The 18,278-nt window shown below is 48.2% G+C and overlaps 8 protein-coding genes across 8 annotated transcripts; 6 read left to right on the plus strand and 2 right to left on the minus strand.

Moving 5' to 3' along the window:
* Positions 1-1,294: 1,294 nt before the first annotated feature.
* Positions 1,295-1,642, minus strand: P152DRAFT_517818 (uncharacterized protein; the record flags this gene model as incomplete). The annotated part of the gene is made up of 1 exon (XM_033683030.1): positions 1,295-1,642. One exon carries the CDS (start codon positions 1,640-1,642, stop codon positions 1,295-1,297), a length of 348 nt encoding a protein of 115 aa, XP_033529724.1.
* Positions 1,643-3,744: 2,102 nt separating this feature from the next.
* On the plus strand, positions 3,745-4,029 carry P152DRAFT_406124 (uncharacterized protein; the record flags this gene model as incomplete). Its single annotated transcript, XM_033676856.1, has 1 exon — positions 3,745-4,029. A coding segment is annotated over one exon (285 nt), but the record flags the coding sequence as incomplete, so codon positions are not given.
* Positions 3,903-6,694, minus strand: P152DRAFT_462900 (uncharacterized protein). Its single transcript, XM_033680433.1, has 5 exons — positions 6,391-6,694; positions 6,270-6,330; positions 4,884-6,217; positions 4,637-4,817; positions 3,903-4,583 (listed from the first exon to the last, which is right to left on the minus strand). Exons 1-5 carry the CDS (start codon positions 6,494-6,496, stop codon positions 4,334-4,336), a joined length of 1,932 nt encoding a protein of 643 aa, XP_033529726.1. The 5' UTR covers positions 6,497-6,694; the 3' UTR covers positions 3,903-4,333.
* Positions 6,695-11,033: 4,339 nt separating this feature from the next.
* P152DRAFT_256912 (uncharacterized protein) lies at positions 11,034-11,432 on the plus strand. Its single transcript, XM_033674754.1, has one exon. The coding sequence runs from the start codon at positions 11,088-11,090 to the stop codon at positions 11,343-11,345; it is 258 nt and encodes an 85-aa protein (XP_033529727.1). The 5' UTR covers positions 11,034-11,087; the 3' UTR covers positions 11,346-11,432.
* Positions 11,433-15,363: 3,931 nt separating this feature from the next.
* P152DRAFT_256927 (uncharacterized protein) lies at positions 15,364-16,133 on the plus strand. The gene has a single exon (XM_033674755.1). The coding sequence runs from the start codon at positions 15,578-15,580 to the stop codon at positions 15,866-15,868; it is 291 nt and encodes a 96-aa protein (XP_033529728.1). The 5' UTR covers positions 15,364-15,577; the 3' UTR covers positions 15,869-16,133.
* Positions 16,134-16,136: 3 nt separating this feature from the next.
* On the plus strand, positions 16,137-16,436 carry P152DRAFT_370646 (uncharacterized protein; the record flags this gene model as incomplete). The annotated part of the gene is made up of 1 exon (XM_033675504.1): positions 16,137-16,436. A coding segment is annotated over one exon (300 nt), but the record flags the coding sequence as incomplete, so codon positions are not given.
* Positions 16,328-16,675, plus strand: P152DRAFT_462909 (uncharacterized protein). The gene has a single exon (XM_033680434.1). The coding sequence runs from the start codon at positions 16,465-16,467 to the stop codon at positions 16,666-16,668; it is 204 nt and encodes a 67-aa protein (XP_033529730.1). The 5' UTR covers positions 16,328-16,464; the 3' UTR covers positions 16,669-16,675.
* A 461-nt stretch (positions 16,676-17,136) lies between these two features.
* Positions 17,137-17,784, plus strand: P152DRAFT_485744 (uncharacterized protein; the record flags this gene model as incomplete). The annotated part of the gene is made up of 3 exons (XM_033682063.1): positions 17,137-17,338; positions 17,397-17,546; positions 17,598-17,784. The coding sequence occupies 3 exons, from the start codon at positions 17,137-17,139 to the stop codon at positions 17,705-17,707; spliced, it is 462 nt and encodes a 153-aa protein (XP_033529731.1). The 3' UTR covers positions 17,708-17,784.
* Positions 17,785-18,278: the final 494 nt, after the last annotated feature.

Below are 18,278 nucleotides of genomic sequence, written 5' to 3' on the forward strand. Positions count from 1 at the left end.
ACAGAGGGGACTTAAGGCCTTCGACTCCCTGGCGAGGGTAACTTCATCGGTATGGGGACCATCCGTCCGGAAATCGAGGCTACTCTACACAGCGGTTGCACGGCCTATTATGACATACGGCGCCCCTATTTGGGGAGTCTGTCAGCAGGGTGAGCCAATCTCTGAAGGCAAAATGAAAGACCTAGCCAAGGTTCAGAACAAGTGTCTACGAAAGATCCTAGGGGCTTACAAACGGACACCAATCGCCGCGCTTGAGAGAGAGGCGGACGTTCCCCCAATCGAACTCTACGTCCAAGAACGGGCCGCCCAAAGAGCAGCATCGACGAACACCCACAAGATCACTACCCAGATTGAGGGAGCCCTGACGCAAGTCTGGGATGCTGCTTCTGCTCCCCCGAGACGAACTCGAGGCCGACCCCGCCGTATCCGGTCTAAACCTGAACCCGCGATGAGTACGCTTCGGACCCAGTATGACAGACTTCTGTTCCCCCGGCCCGAACCAATTAGAGGATATCAGACACAACAGCGAAAAGGCCCGTACCGGATGATCCAGGACGAGTATCGAGCGAAATGGAGGGAGAGATGGCAAGCCGAAGCGGCCAGACCAGGAAGGAGAGCAAGGACATGGAAGGACCCGTGGGAAACCCAGTGCCTTAACCGGTACGACGGCCTTCAGAAACACGAGGCCTCGGCGCTTATGGCACTACGGACTGAGGTAGTTGGAGTTAAAGGATGGCTCGCAAAAATTGGTGTCCCTGGAATCCACCCAGCGTGTGAGTGCGGTGCCCCCCGACAGTCTCTCTACCATCTCCTTGCATTTTGCCCGCAGCGGACCGACCAGAGGATCGAGCTCCTCCAACGAGCTGGAACAACGGACTTTAAGAGGATATTGCATGACAGGGACAAGGTGCGCCACGCAGCAAGGTGGCTGATCGATGCGGGAGGCCTAGAGCAATACCGGGTGGCCAAGGAAGTTGAGGAGGAGGTAATAGAGGACTGGAAACCGTTCCAGTTCCTCCACGACGTGCCAGAATAAGCTCTCCGCGTAGGCGGAAACACCGACTCTTACGGATAGATGATAAACGTTTAAGATAGTCTACTAAAGGGAGGAGGCGGGATTTTATGTACCCGCAGCCTCAGGGCTACGGGGAAACTTTTGCCCGCGGCAGACCAGATAGAATATCGTGCTCATAGACCCGAAAGGGATCCAGATAGTACGTTAAATTGATTCTTATTATTATAAATAACATATATTAAAAATATTGATGGTATTGAGGTCTACGGAACAAGGAGATCATTTTGGCGTAATTTCGCAGTCCTGTAGGTGTTTGGGGAGGCGTCGAACACGCTGTGGGCGCGCCCGGTGCCCGCCTTCTTCCACCCCCTCCTGTACCGCTTCTTCACTGATTTGGAGTTCTTGGGGCTGTAGATTTTGGTGTAAAGAGGTCTGTATACGAGGTTTCTTGACGGTCGGACGGGTTTTCGACTCCTTCTGTAATTGTTGATCCGCTAATCGTGCCTGACGTAATGCCTCTTTCTTCTTCGCTATATGTGCCTTTTCTTGTTCGCGCAAAGTGCGTGCCTCTAGGCGCTGAATCTTCCTTTCGAGTAGTAATCTTTCTTTCTCCTCTTTTAGCCGCATCCTCTCTAGCTTTTTCTGCTGTTTTTGGACTTGGAGATCGGATTTTTCCTGCTCTTTTTGTATCTGGAGTTCGCGAGCTCGCTGAATCTTCGAGGGACTAAAGAATTGGGCCTTAATACCATCGTTTTCAGCACGAAGGTCATCAAAAACCGGTTTAGCCCGCTTACGTTTCATTTTTTCAGTAACGATAGCCTGCCTTAGGCCCTGATTCTCCGCCCGTAAGAGAACCATATCGGTTGAAAGCTGTGCGACCGCGGTATACAATTTTCGAGTCTCCGCGGTTACCACATCACCAACTGCCTCACGTACGATCTGCTTCACATGCCTCCAATCTGAAGAGGATAAGTGAGAATACCCCGATGAAGAATTAGAGCCCGGCCGATGCGGTTCTTCACTCATCCCTAGCGCCCCGAGAACGATGGACTCATCCAGTGGATTCAGTCCGGTCTTCCGCCAACTACTCAAGATGTTTTCCTCGGTGAAGGCCTTGCCCCAAGCGATCCAAAATAAGCGGAAAAAGTCTCTTTTCGAGATAGAATAGAGCCCTTGGCTTTCGGAGATGTGGCGGTTGAGTTCCTGGCCGTAATATACCGCGAGGGGGCTGAAAAGACTGACATCAAGAGGCTGTAGTCGATGGGTGGTGTGAGGTGGATAACAGCACACTAATATCTTGTTTTTATCGCACCAATCCAGAAATCTCATATTAATGTGGCTTCCATGCCCGTCAATCACCAGGAGCCGATACCGCCGCCGCGCTTTTGCCTTGGTATACCGATCGAACACGTTCGTCAGCCAGTTATACCCTAATTCGTCGTTCGTCCATCCCGTTAGTGATGATGCAAAAAAGGCGGCATGTTTCTGTGCGTCGAAGTCCTGTAACCAAGAGTCCTGGAGATTCCCTGAAACGGCCTGGTAAATCAATCCAGGCGGTAGCCACGATCCATCCGCACAAATAGAGGCAAGTATGGTAATCCACTCGCGATTACCATCGGTCGTAGCTGACAAGCTCTTATTTTGCCTCATAACCTCTTTTGTGACGATGCGTTTCATCTTGGTCATCATCCCGATTAGGAAGCCCTTCTTATCCATATTGTACATATTCTCCGGTACGATCTCATATTCCGCGATTTTTAGGCGTAGTAACTCGTAGAAATCACAATAGTCCTTCGCCTTATCCGCATGAGTCCTGGAGCTTTCGATAATACCAAGATATTTGGCGTCGAGTAAGGTGGAGTGCCGTTCCACGAATCGGCCCACCCAATTTTTGCCCACCTCCTGTTTTGCGATATCCGACGCGAAATTCCATACCATCGCAGAGGTAGGGGGAAACCCATGCCTACATATGTCGTTTATATAGGTAATTAGCCTAGATTCTTGGTGGGCGCTCAGTTTGCCCTGGTGTTGGTAGGCTTCATGCCTGGAGGTAGACTTTCCGATGGCGCCTCGACAAAGTAGAACGATCGACTTGGAACTTCTTTGCAATCGCAGTATAATTAGGCTTTTCTTCCAAGGCTAACGCAGCAAGAGCTGCCTCAATTGGATCCATTTTGGCAAAGTTATTACAATTGTAGTGTTCGAGTGTGCCGATATCAAATCGTGCACGAGGTGGGACCGTGCACGCCGCCGGGAAGACCTCTAGTTATTAATGGTACTGAAACCGCCATCTGTATTTGGTTCAACAAAGAGTACTCCACTACCACCAGGGGCGCCGCCACTACCAAGCCATATAGGATTCCTGATCACATCACCTCCATTATCTTTATCTTTCCGAGCGCCGTCAATAGAGTCTAGTGTATCCGTTTCATGTACTGGAGCCGCGTTCGTTCGTGTCCCGGAGTCCGCCTTAGCAACTGTCGTGGCGTCGCGTATTGCCGGTAGTTCTTGAGTCTTCTTCTTCCTTTCTTCAAGTGTGGATCAGCCATAGCTTCGACGCGCCAAGGCAGAGCAGTGTAAACCAACCGAAATGCATCTCGCGGGTGGGATCGGATCAATGATGTCTTAATGCGCGCTTCGCGAAACAGCACGCGAACGAATCCAATGAGCTACAGTAGAGGTAAGTTAACTAACTTAACTTATAGTTAGTTACGGGACGGTCGAAAGAAGAGAAGGCACAAAGCCAACAGTACCTCACCCTATCGGAAGAGAAAGCCCTCGTAAAGTATCTATTACAAATGTCGAGGAATGGATTTCCTATTCCGGTTAAGTATCTAGGCTCGCTAGCATATATCATTGCGTGTCGGCGCTCCTCTGCCGTTCAACCTTCCGGGACGAACGTATCGATCGACGCTCCTGGCAAGAATTGGCCCCAGGCCTTCAAAAGACGCCATCCCACGGTACAAGTAATGCTTAACGGTTTATGGTTGCCCTTGATTTTGTCGTTCGAATAAGCTAGCATGTGGCAGTCTGCGACCAGTTTCTGTCTAGATCACAATTCGGATAAGGTTTGTCCTCTTTCTGGTAACCGATCAAATAATCTTGAGGACTAAATGGGAGAGCAACAAATAGCTCATCTTACTGGAGCCTTACTCCCCCTTGCTCTTGAAATTCACTGAACCTCACGTCCTATTCAGCCTCTTCGAGCCAACCCGGAGAGATCGCATCGAAAACATTGAAAGAATTCAAGTTAAGACCCGAGTCACCAATGATATCGAACCCACCCGGAAAAGGACCCAGAGAAGGGTCCCACGGAGCCTACTCTGCTTGCGGCTCACCCTCGCTATCGTTCCTGCTAGTACCTGTGGCGAGGAGTGTATCTACAAGCTCCCGAATAAATTTTCCGATGTTGCAAGCAACCGGGCACTCATCCATAACTCCCAGTACTTCGATGGCTTGATTGATATACAGAAGAATTGCCGATTTCGGGCGAGCTATCGCTGGTTCTCGGGAAAACGTAGCTACGAGGATAGACAGACCGAAAGCAATGTATGTCGTATTATTCCACCTGTTACAAGTCAGTCTACTAGTCATACTCAATATGCTAACCCTTTAACGTACCAAGATCGGAAGAAATGATGCGCAGAATACGTCGAATGGATACACTCGATGATCTCGACGGCGGCGTTCTTGCAATTCGCGGAATATGCGGCTACCTTTTTTGCATCTCTTCCGTTCTTATGGCCTTTTTGCTCATGGAGAAAAAAAACGTAAAAGAGAACAATTCTTGTGTGTAAATACCCTGGAGCAACCTGTTAGAAGGTGTATGGGCAAGGAATATTTGGGGGGAGAAGGAGGAAGGTCGTACGCAAATGGAGGACGAGCCTTTGTAGCTCCGGCCAGTAATGATTTCCGAGCAGTAGGCGCGCTTTTGTCGCCCCAGAGAATGGCTTTGGTCGAATGTTCGGAGGAAGTTCTACTAACCAACTATTCAAGCGGCGTTCGTACTCACCGGCTCGTTCGAGTTTCTCTGACAGCGCTGTCTCTTCCCAGTAGATCTTCCTTGAGATCTCCTGCAAGATTCTGGACAGCCCAAGCATTACTGAAATGATTGTATTCTCGGATTCATTGTTTACGCTAACCAGTGGTGGCGGCCTGTTGTGATAAGAATCCAATCCGAGCATGTTTTCCCTGCCTAGGGTGATGCTTAACTCCGTTTCCATTGAGTAGAGATCCCACCACGTTCGAGAGACAACGACGCTGGGGGAGTCCTGTGGGAAATGGCGGGTTCGGAATGGTGCGATTCGATTGATACCCATTGAGAATGACGTCCGAAGGGCAGTTCCGAGATAGGTGTATGCAAGATTCGGGTTTAATTGGTGCTGGCAGACCTGTGCCATAATCATTGCAGCCTGAACCGCTTCTAGGTCGTTTAATGACCCTAGACGACCCATCGCTAATTCGGCTCTTTCGAAAAGCATAAGCGCCCACGTATTCCGATCCATTCCGTTGATAGAATCCTCTATCCAAGTCCGTGTAAGTGCACCAAGTGACAACACGGCGAAATACAATACCTTGAAGCTCTGATGGATCGAGATTCCGCGGCCAGTCCAAAGGGAAGAACATCGCTCTAGGAAAACATGTTGGTCAAGAATGGGATGGACGTAATGGAGAGTCTTGAAGTAGCTATCGATGAAGAGGAAGGCATAGTGTGGATAGTAGTTTTCTTGGACCTTATCGAAGACCCTTAGGGTTTCTCGAAATTTCATAAATGCTTCGTTTTGGAATTCGATGACGGCTTGTCGGCTGAGAATAGGACATCCAAGAAATCGACTCGCAGAGTTTCTCTCCTTCAGTTTCATGAGGCGGTCTAGGAATGCCAGTGAAGAGGTTCGACCATGAAACTCGAATCTCCTACTCACACCATTGATGTCCATAACGTCGGTTGAGATGTCGTCCGGCGCTTCTTTGTTCGGTATGTCCACAGGTGCGGCACCCTGCCTTGCTGCTCCAGCGATAGAGTCGATCGTACTATCACCACTCTCGCTCGGCCATAGTACGTTCAGTTGCGATTGCTGTACTACCACATGTTCTTTCACACTTCCCGTCTGTTTTGGGTCTGTATTGCCTAGCTGTGGGATACCTTGAATATGAAGTGCAGCCTCTGCCCTCTCGAGGGACTTCTCCAGGTCCTTCACATATCTGTCCAATCATAAGTGTTCTGTCATAAGTACAGAGAGCGACTATCTCTTACCGGATTGAATACGGGGAATGGCTGTTAACCTCCCCTTGAAAGATGCATTCCCGTCCTAGTCCTTCAGCAGTAGTGATTGCGGTTAGACCAGGGACGAGTCCAACATGAGATTATCACTCACTTTGACAATGAAAGCATGGAAGGTGGCCATCGCATTTGTACTTTTTGGCTCGACAAGTATTGCAGGCCTGGACTACACGTGGGTATCTCCTTTTGTTGACGGGCATCTTTGGTTGGACGACACTGTGAGGGTCACGATGAATACGGTCGTTGCACCCTCTTCCATAATGAGATTTGGAAGATGTAGCGGAAGAGAGTTAGAGTGTGCGAATTTGCACCCAAATTCCATTGGCATTCCATGTACGGGTACGACGACAACCTGGCAGAAACGAATGGTCTGACATTGCGTAGGCGGTGAAGTCCACGACCTGGCAGGACCGCAGCGGAATCGTGCCCGTCGTGCTTTTGTTACGAATATATCAAGGCAATCAATCTGGATCCTTGAAGTCCCAATTTGCATTAGTCTGAGTTCTGACACAATAGGCACATCCTAAGCGTATGATCCATAGATTAAAATGCGCTTGGGTGTCTTAGGCCCCGTGTTCATGCTCTAATTAGCGCACTGTCCCAGCGCAGCAAGGGGGCGGGCATAAACCGCCAAAGTCGGCTTACTTACTTGGAAGAGGAAAATGCCAAAATGGTACCAATGCTGAGCCCAAGGCGAAGCCATCGTCTTCCACTCGCAGGTTAGAGCGCGAGGTTCGGTCAAACCCTTTAGTTCGCCACCGAGGCAAGAGGCGAAACGGAAGAAGATTTGGCGAATTCCAGGATAATGCCCATTTGAAAATTTCATCTTATGAGTTTATTAGAGATGTTGTGGTCTCCAATGTCCATTGGCGCAATCGCTTGTTATATCTATCTCCCATTCGGAAATTCCGAGTCCATACTACCCGTCCTTGCCACATACACTATCTATCTATGATGGACATGCTATATTCAATGAATGGTATCGCCTAGTAATAAGATGAACGACCTACAGATTGTCGTCTTCCTAGACAGCAGGTTTGTTAGTTCTTTTAAGAGCTTCGTGCGCTCTAATACAATTCCAACGCAAGGCGCCAAGCCATCATGCAGAACATGGCCTAAATTCGGGATCGTGGGCCATCCTGAGCAGAGCATGAGCAATCTGATACCAGTTAGATCAGATGTTAAGCAGGTCTAAGCAAGACGTGAGCGACCCTCTGGAGCGGACCGGAAGTGTACGACTCATCCCATTTTGTACTAGCTGTTTCAGTTTCCAGCCATTCAACCACTGTAATCTACTCGTCTCCTCCGTTCTATACTAAGTCTAGACACAGTCTTTACTGCAGATATCACAGAATCAGAGCACTTTCATCATCCTACTCATATAGTACGGAATCACTCGTGTTCCTCCTCGTCTGCACAGGCGAGTACAGCTTCAGGACTTCTCCGCGTCTGCTTACTAATATCGAGTAGCCACTAGGGCACGCCGTCCTCATAAAGTCTTCATGAAATCTAACCCGATTTAGCCCTAGCGCTCATAAATGCCCTCATAAATACTAGCCCAATTGGGTATAGCATTACCCAAATGTAAGTGCCTGAGGCACCCACATCGGTATTTGTAGATTCTACCCATTCGTATAGCTCTCTCCAACTGTATATAGTCATGTAACCAACATTTTCATCACTTAAATGACCAAACCATAGCAGGAATGGACGTGTATATACGTAGCTTCAATCCTGAATTCTTCATAAAGAAGGCAGGTTACATGACTCAGCGTGATGACTCATCATGCTGAATCAGCAACGCACGGGCCCATTACTGCCACCTTTTATGAGATCCCTCCGTAATTCATCATTTAATCCAGATGAGCTCATTTGGACTGCCCTAGTAGCCACACGCACCCTGGAAAGTCCATCAGTAAGTAGTGGCGGTGTCGTAATGAGCCGAGGTTGAGCCGGGCGGGGATTTTGCTGATCCGTCCCCTAAGAGAGTAGATTCGACCCGATAATAGCTTCATATATAACGTATTCCACAAGCGAGTGGCCCATACAAGCGAGTGGCCCAGCTCATTTTACTAGTAAATTCGACAAAATTCGATATCAATATCTCAACAACCACTGGATAATATAGTCTGAAAACTTAGAGTTAGGTTTTCCTAGCCATTTCTAGCTTACTATTGAAATATTAAAGCCCTAGCTTTTACAGGTATAGAGATACCTACTTCTTGGCAAGATTTAGAGACCAAATCTCTATATCTTTATAACTATAAAAGATAAAGCTCTAAGATTCTAATAATAAGCTAGAAATCGATAGGAAAACCTAATTCTAAGTTTTCAGACTATATTACCCAGTGGTTGTTGAGATATTGATATCGAATTTTGTCGAATTTACTAGTAAAATGAGCTGGGCCACTCGCTTGTATGGGCCACTCGCTTGTGGAATACGTTATCAATTTGAGTGGTTATAATGTCATATCTAATCTTGAGATACAACGCGTTGGTGAGGTGCGCCACTCGCTTGTGGTTGACATTACCAATACAATATAATGATCATTTTTGCGACAAGGCCGGTCTGCGGCTCATCGACTACAAGCAAGAATAATCCCCCGAAGGGAAGCGAGGCGACTTGGAGGATTGGCTTTCTCAACTAGACCTCTACTTCGCCTTCAACCCGGTAGAAGAAGTCAAGAAGACCCTCACGCCAAGTATAATAAACGTTTCCTTCGATCAGTGTTGAACTTACGCCCCTTCGCGAGGGAAGCGAAGTTCGCTAGTGAGTTCCATTTTAGGATTTTGGCGGTGTCAACATTTCGACGAGACCATGTTGTGTATTGCAAGCCGAGAGAGAGAATAGTTCACTGGGCGATGTCTACTGCAGACTTTTTTGGTTCTGCTCGAATTGGCGAGGTTGCACAATCATCAGCACGAGAAGATTCAAAACGGGAAAAGAGAGGCTTATATTTCAAGGTAGCACGATCACCCACTCCGATCGACTTCTTCTAAGATAAATGTCTAGGATGCACATATGTTTGCGATGTTCAGCAAGGACAGAGGGAAAACGGAGCTTTGTATTCGGTTCACAAAAGACGAGAAGGGAAAGAGTGAGGTACTACAAGACAGGTAGGCTGGCCAACAGGATTCCTTGCAAGATCATTCGCTTACATCTTAATAGGGGCCAGGTAACATTTTACGAAAATATGGAAGGTTCTCTTTACGAAAACTGCTTTCTCTTTTGCCTAGTAATACTCTTAGCCCGACCGACTTCAGCTTCTGCGACAGCTTTTAAATATCGAGATCAAAGAGCAACAGAGATTCTTTAAAATACACTGGAAGCATGGGTTCCGCAATAAACCCTTCTTTGAATGCCCAACGAATGACCTAGGAGAAGTTGAAAAGGCAGAAGCGGTCCACCGAAGGCATAAAGACGCATGTTATCGTGCAGGTTTACCCAATGCCCCAAACTTTCACGACTTTAGGCGAACGGGCCTCAATAATGCTGGTATATATATAAGATCTTTGCTACTGTGATTACTACTAATGAACATTTTTCTGCAAAACAGCCCACAACTTAGAAATTAGCTGAGATTATGATCGTAATCGATTCTTCACACTTCATTCAATTATAATCAACTATTACAGCCCTCCCAAATAATGGTTAGAGGGCGCATGAGGGGGAAAGGCCCGCAGGCCAAAGACGCGTCCCCGACGCGTCCCCAGCAGGCGGACCACCCACGACCCAACACCCGCAACGGAGTAGGAGAACAAAATGGACGGATGGATGAGGGGCGGATGCTCCAAATTATGGAAAACCATATAAAACTCGCGTTAGAGAGCTGCCGTGGATGGGCTAGGGCGGGGTCGCTCCGTGGAGTTCTTAAGGCTTACCTAACGCCCGTTCTCCGGCTTATTCCGGAGCTAGTATAGAGAAAGAGTATAGGAAAGGCGCAGGCGGGAATACCCGCCAGGGACCCAGCGATAGGTTAAATATTAGAGCGTCTTAGACGTATTGAAGCTGGAATCGCGAAAGACCGCGGTCGCCCAGCCGCGGCCCTAACTACCGAGACACGAACCTAGAGTAAGATCGCCGTAGGGGGAAAGACCAAGGCGGTCGTTGAAGTACGCCTCTCTAAAATGGCAGGAGCCGTAGAAGAGACGACGGAAGAGAAACTATAGAGAATCAAGAAGGTAATCCTAGACGCGAAAGCGATTATCCCCTACTACCGGGCAGCCGGTAAGGTGTCGGTCGTGGTTCCTACTACTACCCGACGGGACTAGATTATCGCTACTGGAATCGCTAGGGATAACGGCATTAAACTAATCCGTCGCCCGAAGCTACTTATAGTAATGGGTATCCCGATTTACACATAGATTACAACCGGTAAAAGTAAGGGGAACACCGAATAGGCGAGACAGATGTCGAACTAAAACGCTATCAAAATTAAACGAATCTCCTGGCTCTATAAGAAAGAGAAGCTGGCGGCTATCCGGAATGCTGGGTCACAGACGAAGGGATCAATTATTATCGAGGTAGCTACCGAAACTGACGTGATACGTCTTATTAAGGACGGCTTCCTATATGGCGCCCTATAGCTCCTAGCCAAACTATAGGACGTTACTCTCCGGGCGATCTAGTGCTTCCGCTATTAGAAATAGGGCTATACGCAGTCCGTTTATAACGCGGACAGCGACACCTGTGGGCGCTGCGCAAAACACTACCCTATAAGGGGATATATAATACAAGACCTTTAAGAGGCAAGGTGCGCAGGGTATAAGAAACCTGGGCACTTTGCCTAGATGACCAGAAGCTACGCGGTATATAAATCCTTCGTAGCTGGCCAGCGAGCTATAGAAAACCGCCTTAATAAAGCTACCCTCGCCGTCTACCGGGGGCAAAACCAAAACCAAAACCAAAACCAAAACCAAAATGTCACAACCCACCAGTTCCGCCACGATAACGATGGATATATCGTTATTAGCAACACCCAGAAGCGGAGGAGGGCGGGACCTAGGAGGCCCTTAGGAATCACGGTAGTAGCCCGAGCCCTAGGGTAGCAGCGACTCTAGCTCTCGGCTAGTTAACCGGAAGACTTTATATCCGGCATTAGTACTTCTACCTTTACGATACCTACCGGAAAGGATATAACCGGAGAGGACACGATATCTACCGAAAAGGACATAACCGGAGAGGATACGACACTTACCGGAAAGGATAATACCCCTAGTACTTAATAATAGGGACCGGCATCCTCTAATATAACTGCGGTAATGCGAACAACGACAAGGCTAGGGCTACCTTCGACTCGATTGACCCTACCCGGTTCCCTATACTTGTAATTCAGGAACCGATGGTCGCCGAAACCAAACCAACAGTCACCTATACACCAAAGAATTTTCACCCAAGCCGACCTATATACTACGGTATACGGGTCGTCTTCTTTATCTACGATAAGATCCTTCTTACAGCTTGGGAATCAAAGCGAGCCTCCGACCACATCGAATGGATCCGCGTTATAACGCGTGACGGACCCCTCAACCTCGTTAACGTATATAATCCACCAGGGCACGTAGGCTAGCCACAGCTTGAGAAGTGGCCGGAGATCGTAGAAATTCTCTGCGAAATTGGCCAAGAGAACGTTATCCTCCTAGGGGACTTTAACTACTATTACCCAGCCTGGGGTAGAACCGGAACCCTAAAGGAGCTAAAGGTAGACTACCTACTCCTCTAAACCGAGTAAGCTAACCTCTAGCTCCTTAACGAGTAAGGGGTAATAATATAGAAGCGGAACTAAAGCTAGTCGGTTATTAACCTAGCCTTTGCCTCGCCGGAGATCGCCTTACGGATCCTCCTCTACTACCTACGGCCGGAGTAGTCTACTATAAAGGACCACTTTCTAATCGAGATCTAACTAGATGCTAAGGTTTCCTTATACTAGACGAGCCTAAGGTTCACACTCAAGGATGCCCCGTAGGAAAAAATCCGGGAAGATGTCTCTAGCTCCTAGTAGTATGTGCCAGAACCCTATACTACGATTAACAACCTTATTAGACTTCTTTACGGCACCTTAGACAAGCACTATAAACGGGCGCGACCTTGTGACTAGTCTAGACCGGAGTAGTCACCATAGGCAGCAGAGTTCCTAGCTGGCGCCCGCTAGGCCCGACGCCGGCTCTAACGGACCTAGGACCCGGACGACGAACGAGACTAGAAATACTAAAGGAATGCCCTAAGGAGGAAGATGCGTAGTAACGGCCGGACGAGATAGAGAAAACTTATCTAGACACTTACTAAAGACGAGAATTACCCGGACTATATATATAACCGAGGGCTCTAGAGACTAAATAAGTAGAGCCAGAAGACCGCTAGGCAACCCGGTAGGCTTACAGCTATCCTACTACTTAGGCGCACGGAGAACGATCCCCCGACGGGAGATAACTAAGGGAAAGCAGAGATCCTTGCTATAAAGTTCTTCCTACGGAGCGGTGCCGCTGACCTCTAAGATATAACCAACGAATAGTTCCCACGATTCGATATCGGGCAAGAGGTTACCCTAGATAAGATCACCCGGATTATCCGCCGGCTACCGAACCAGAAGGCCCCCGGGCCTAACATGATCCCGAACGAGGTACTAAAGGCCCTCTCTAATATCCTAGCCGTAGACCTAGCCCGGACGGTCACCGCTCTCTTCCGAAGCGGGGAGCTACTAGCAGTTCTAAAGGAATCTACTACGGTGGTACTAAGGAAGGACAAGAAAAAGGACTACTCTCTTCTAAGCAGCTACCGCCCTATTACTCTTAAAAACACGGTTATAAAGCTAATCGAGAAAATCCTCGCAGATCGACTGATCACTGAAGCGGAAATACGAGATCTGATTCCCTAGAACCAAATGGGAGCTCGAAAGGAGAGATCTACTCTCTCCGCCCTAGAACTCCTTACCGGGACTATATAGACGGCGTAGCACGTAAAGAAGTCTGTGGTCTCTATACTTGGGCTTGACCTTGCTGGAGCTTTTGATAACGTCTCTTACCCCCGGCTGCTCTAGGTCCTTCGTCGGATAGGATATCCCGAATAGATTATCTAGATAATCGCATCTTTCTTAACCGGACGGCGAACAAAGATTCTCTTCTCGGACTTTAAGAGCCGCTAGTTCGACACGGAGACAGGGATCCCGCAAGGCTCTACCCTATCACCCGCGCTGTTTATCCTATTTATTGAGATTGGAATATCTGTAGAGGCTCAATCTTCCACGATTGGAATATCTACAAAGGCTCAACCTCAGGCACAGTGGGTAAGGAACTCCATATAGTTCAAAGGAAGAAAGATAAGACGAAGAACGATACCAGCTGTAGCTGTTGTTCTCAGAATGACAGTCTAATATCTGTAGAATAGTTGAGTTGTGATTTACTAAATAACAGTACAGGACTGCTCATTATATAGCCTTCCTGCCTATCTGTTTGCAGCAAATTCCCTACCTTTGTCTTTAGAAGAATGTTCGTACAAAGGAAAGGTTGGTAAAAGAGATTGACCACCTTGAAAGGGGTCATCCAAACATCAAAGGATCTTGATGCCTGAGGCATCAAGTTCCACACAGGTTGGAAACAAAGACAACAGCTTGTCGTTGAAGACAGCCATGTCAACACTATTTATATCTAACCTACTATATCAGTTTAAGGATGTTCAGGGTAACGTGCTCGGGTTCGGGTTCGTTAATAATACTACACTGGTTACCTAGGGAGATACGGCAGTAGCTAACTGCCAACGACTAACTGCGGCCTACGATACTTGCCTGGAATGGGCGTCACGGTTCGGGGCTAAATTTGCCCCGGATAAGTACTAGATTATCTACTTTACTAAGAAACGTAATATTTCCGCTAATCTCCGGTCTACGATCTAAATATAGGGATATTAAGCTAAATTAGTTATATCCCTCCGGGTACTAGGAGTTTGGCTCGACCCTTCCCTCTTATAGAAGGACTATATCCTCCGGGTAATATAGAGGGGACTTAAGGCCTTCGACTCCCTGGCGAGGGTAACTTTATCGGTATAGGGACTATCCGTCCGGAAATCGAGGCTGCTCTACATAGCGGTTGCACGGCCTATTATAATATACGGCGCCCCTATTTGGGGAGTCTGTTAGTAGGGTGAGCTAATCTCTGAAGGCAAAATGAAGGACCTAGCTAAGGTTCAGAACAAGTGTCTACGAAAGATCCTAGGGGCTTATAAACGGACACCAATCGCCGCGCTTGAGAGAGAGGCGGACGTTCCCCCAATCGAACTCTACGTCCAAGAACGGGCCGCCCAAAGAGCAGCATCGACGAATACCCACAAGATCACTACCTAGATTAAGGGAGCCCTAACGCAAGTCTAGGATACTACTTCTGCTCCCCCGAGACGAACTCGAGGCCGACCCCGCCGTATCCGGTCTAAACCTAAACCCGCGATAAGTACGCTTCGGACCTAGTATAACAGACTTCTATTCCCCCGGCCCGAACTAATTAGAGGATATTAGATATAATAGCGAAAAGGCCCGTACCGGATGATCTAGGACGAGTATCGAGCGAAATAGAGGGAGAGATAGTAAGCCGAAGCGGCCAGACTAGGAAGGAGAGTAAGGACATAGAAGGACCCGTAGGAAACCCAGTACCTTAACCGGTACGACGGCCTTTAGAAATACGAGGCCTCGGCGCTTATAGTACTACGGACTAAGGTAGTTAGAGTTAAAGGATGGCTCGCAAAAATTAGTATCCCTGGAATCCACCCAGCGTATGAGTACGGTGCCCCCCGACAGTCTCTCTACTATCTCCTTACATTTTGCCCGCAGCGGACCGACCAGAGGATCGAGCTCCTCTAACGAGCTGGAACAACGGACTTTAAGAGGATATTGCATAACAGGGACAAGGTGCGCCACGCAGCAAGGTGGCTGATCAATGCGGGAGGCCTAGAGCAATACCGGGTGGCCAAGGAAGTTAAGGAGGAGGTAATAGAGGACTAGAAACCGTTCCAGCTCCTCCACGACGTGCCAGAATAAGCTCTCCGCGTAGGCGGAAACACCGACTCTTACGGATAGATAATAAACGTTTAAGATAGTCTACTAAAGGGAGGAGGCGGGATTTTATATACCCGCAGCCTCAGGGCTACGGGGAAACTTTTGCCCGCGGCAGACCAGATAGAATATCGTGCTCATAGACCCGAAAGGGATCCAGATAGTACGTTAAATTGATTCTTATTATTATTATTATTACTACTAATTGTTCTCTCAGATGGACAAAACTCGGAACCGTCCCGCATGCGACTTGCAGGTCACGCCAAAGCAGGCATTTTCCGCGGGCATTACCAACCCAGAGAAACCATCGACGGGGCGGCAAACTTTCTTGACAAAGATAAGAGAACGGACGTCCTTGAAATTAGCCGACAGCTGAACATTCCCTACATCCCATATCTGCTGCAGTCCCTGCCCGCGGAAGAGCTCCATAACCTTCAGCGTAGCAGAGAATATCAGAAATTGCAAAGGCAGATAGATGGGGAAACGAAAATATTCGAAGTTACCAAGGATGCTGGAATCGCTAAAACTAGATAGATTAAAACGGTTGCGGGCAAGCCAGGCCTACGATAATCCGCCCAGATACGAGCATGAGATATACTCTCGCTTCAGATTTATGCTGTCGCGAGAAAGGCGTCGCCTCGAGGTCAACTTGTTCGAAGAGGTGCCGTTAAGGAGCCCAATTGGTATGTAAGTTATCGAAGATCTCCTCACTCTCTACCTTCGGGATAAAGAGGTGGAATTTCGACTGGGTTTAGAGCCAGACCGGTGCTTTTGTTCCCTGCCCAGTCACAAGTACGACTAGAGACATATTCTGGACTGCTACAAGGCCTATTACACTAAGATTCATGGATTCGCCGAGCTCTGCTTCCTTTACAATGTCTGGATTCATGACCGGGAGGAATGGGAGGGGCACTGCCAAGGCCACATCGACTATATTGCCCAGTTTCCTATTTGGGTTGATCCGCTCGTATATGACGGAGTTCTTGCGGTTGCGGGATTTTGCGAGTGTTGCTTAATCAATCCGCGATTACCAGCTTCTGCACGAATGCGTCAATTTCCGTGGCGCCATACCTGGTACCGTCATTATCAATCGCACTACGAGGATTCCAAGTTCGAACCGAAATGCCGCCATGGATCGTTTACTTCCCTCCTTGAGCTACAGCTCCACCTCCATGACCGCCACGGTGTGCGTATCCCTGAGATATCAAGGCAGTGTGGGCAAGGTAAGCGGCGCAGACCGGAAATTGCAGAACCTTACTTCCGCAGAAACTGCAAGCGACGCAAGGCCTGCAGTGACAACGAAGAGGAGCAGGAGACGACATGTGTATTCCTAAATAGCACCGTTGATTCCATTGCCTCGAATCTAGTTGAACAACGCTCGGCAAAGTTGTCAGTAAGAACTCCTTCACCGCCAGCCGGCTTCGACTGCGCACCGATATTCGACAGCGGTTGCTCTGTCTATCCTGATATTGATCTGGTAAACTCGGATGCTGCTTCTGGACCGTACTATACCTTGAGCGACGAGCCAAAACCCGGCCCTACCGACCAGGGTTCTCAGCGTATTCCTACGCCGGATTTCATTTCGGACGCTGAATTTATAGATATTGACGATTGTTCCGTTGATTTGGGAGATAACCTTGAATCAGCTGCTTTAATAACGGAAATCGAAAAGATCGACCTTACCGGCAGAGTTAAGATCGGAGAATTGGCGGACATGGTGTCTGAGCTAATCCAGGATAGAAGATGATCGCAAACACGATGGTAATCCGGCTGGGATCCTGGCTGAGCCGGATTTCGCTGCCATGTCCGGTCCGGATTCCGAGGATGCTGCTGACCCTGAGAATGACACCTGCCTCTCCATTAAACATTTCGCTGGCCACAGGAGAGCTGATGTCTATGACGGCCACAATCGGACGGTGACGCTGCCGGATTATGCGTTCTCTAGTCTCAAAGGTGCTAGCGAGGTGCATAAACCTGATTATCTTGTGCTACGTGGAGCTCAGGGTGAGTAGCAAAACTTTTTCCAGAGGAGACAGAGTGGCTTAATTTGTTTTTAATGCAGACCATATCGCTACACCCGCACACGATGGGCGACGGGTCAGTGAGCATGACCGCGCCAATTGTGAACAGCATGACAGCCGATCGCCGCACGACCGAGATGTTCCCATCGATCCACTGCTAGTATCGAATGGCGTTATCGCTACTTTTAGGAGTAGGTCTTCACCGTCGACTTTAAAGCTATATACAAGTTAATCAATTCTAGACAGCCTTCCAAAGGGTACAGGAGATTCTCCTATCGAGGGCATCGCCAAATACCCATTACTGCGGGTAGAAGATGATGAGGTGGAGTCAGAAGGTGACGAAGAGGAGTAAGAGGTTGAAGCTATTGTCGGTCATAAACCAACAGACGGGACGTATAGAGTAAAATGGAAAGGATGGCCAAGTTCAGCAAACACGTGAGAGCCCATTGAGCACCTTCGAAAATGCCAGAATTTGATAGAAGAGTTTCATCGGCAATACTATCGTTGTCGTCAAAGGCCCAGAAAGAGGAGACGAGCATAGAGAACAGGAGAGACGTTCCATATTCGTACCTAGCCCCGATCTCTCTCAGATCTGGGTGAAAATGCAAAGCTTGAGGAAGGATTCACTTATTAGAGCCTACTAGGTCGAATTCTCTCAAGGCTCGGAAGAGAATAGGGAGAGGACGTTAGATTAGAGGACAAGACACTTAGGATTGCGGTCTACTCTACGAAAGTACTCTTCATGACTTTCAAGAGTTCACAATTTAGACTATTAATAAGGATCGCAGGCTTTAACATTTAGCTTCAAATTCTAGAGCTCAGTGAAATGAGGTGAAGTCGAAGCGAAAAGCTAGGTTTTCGTTCGAGAAACCATCTCTATATCGCCTCCTTTGTACGATGAACGCTCAATCAGCGTGTACTCC

Source organism: Eremomyces bilateralis (genome assembly GCF_010015585.1).
Source record: "Eremomyces bilateralis CBS 781.70 unplaced genomic scaffold P152scaffold_43, whole genome shotgun sequence".
NCBI lineage: Eukaryota > Fungi > Ascomycota > Dothideomycetes > Eremomycetales > Eremomycetaceae > Eremomyces > Eremomyces bilateralis.

Bases quoted from the DNA above. Each gene is read 5' to 3' on its own strand.
- P152DRAFT_462900 (XM_033680433.1), bottom strand. From the start codon at position 6,496: ATGCCCGTCAACAAAAGGAGATACCCACGTGTAGTCCAGGCCTGCAAT. The intron at 6,331-6,390 runs GTGAGTGATAAT...CTACTGCTGAAG, and splicing joins TCCATGCTTTCATTGTCAAA to GACTAGGACGGGAATGCATC. The intron at 4,584-4,636 runs GTACGTTAAAGG...GACTTGTAACAG, and splicing joins CATCATTTCTTCCGATCTTG to GTGGAATAATACGACATACA.
- P152DRAFT_256912 (XM_033674754.1), top strand. From the start codon at position 11,088: ATGACCAGAAGCTACGCGGTATATAAATCCTTCGTAGCTGGCCAGCGA.
- P152DRAFT_256927 (XM_033674755.1), top strand. From the start codon at position 15,578: ATGCGACTTGCAGGTCACGCCAAAGCAGGCATTTTCCGCGGGCATTAC.
- P152DRAFT_462909 (XM_033680434.1), top strand. From the start codon at position 16,465: ATGGATCGTTTACTTCCCTCCTTGAGCTACAGCTCCACCTCCATGACC.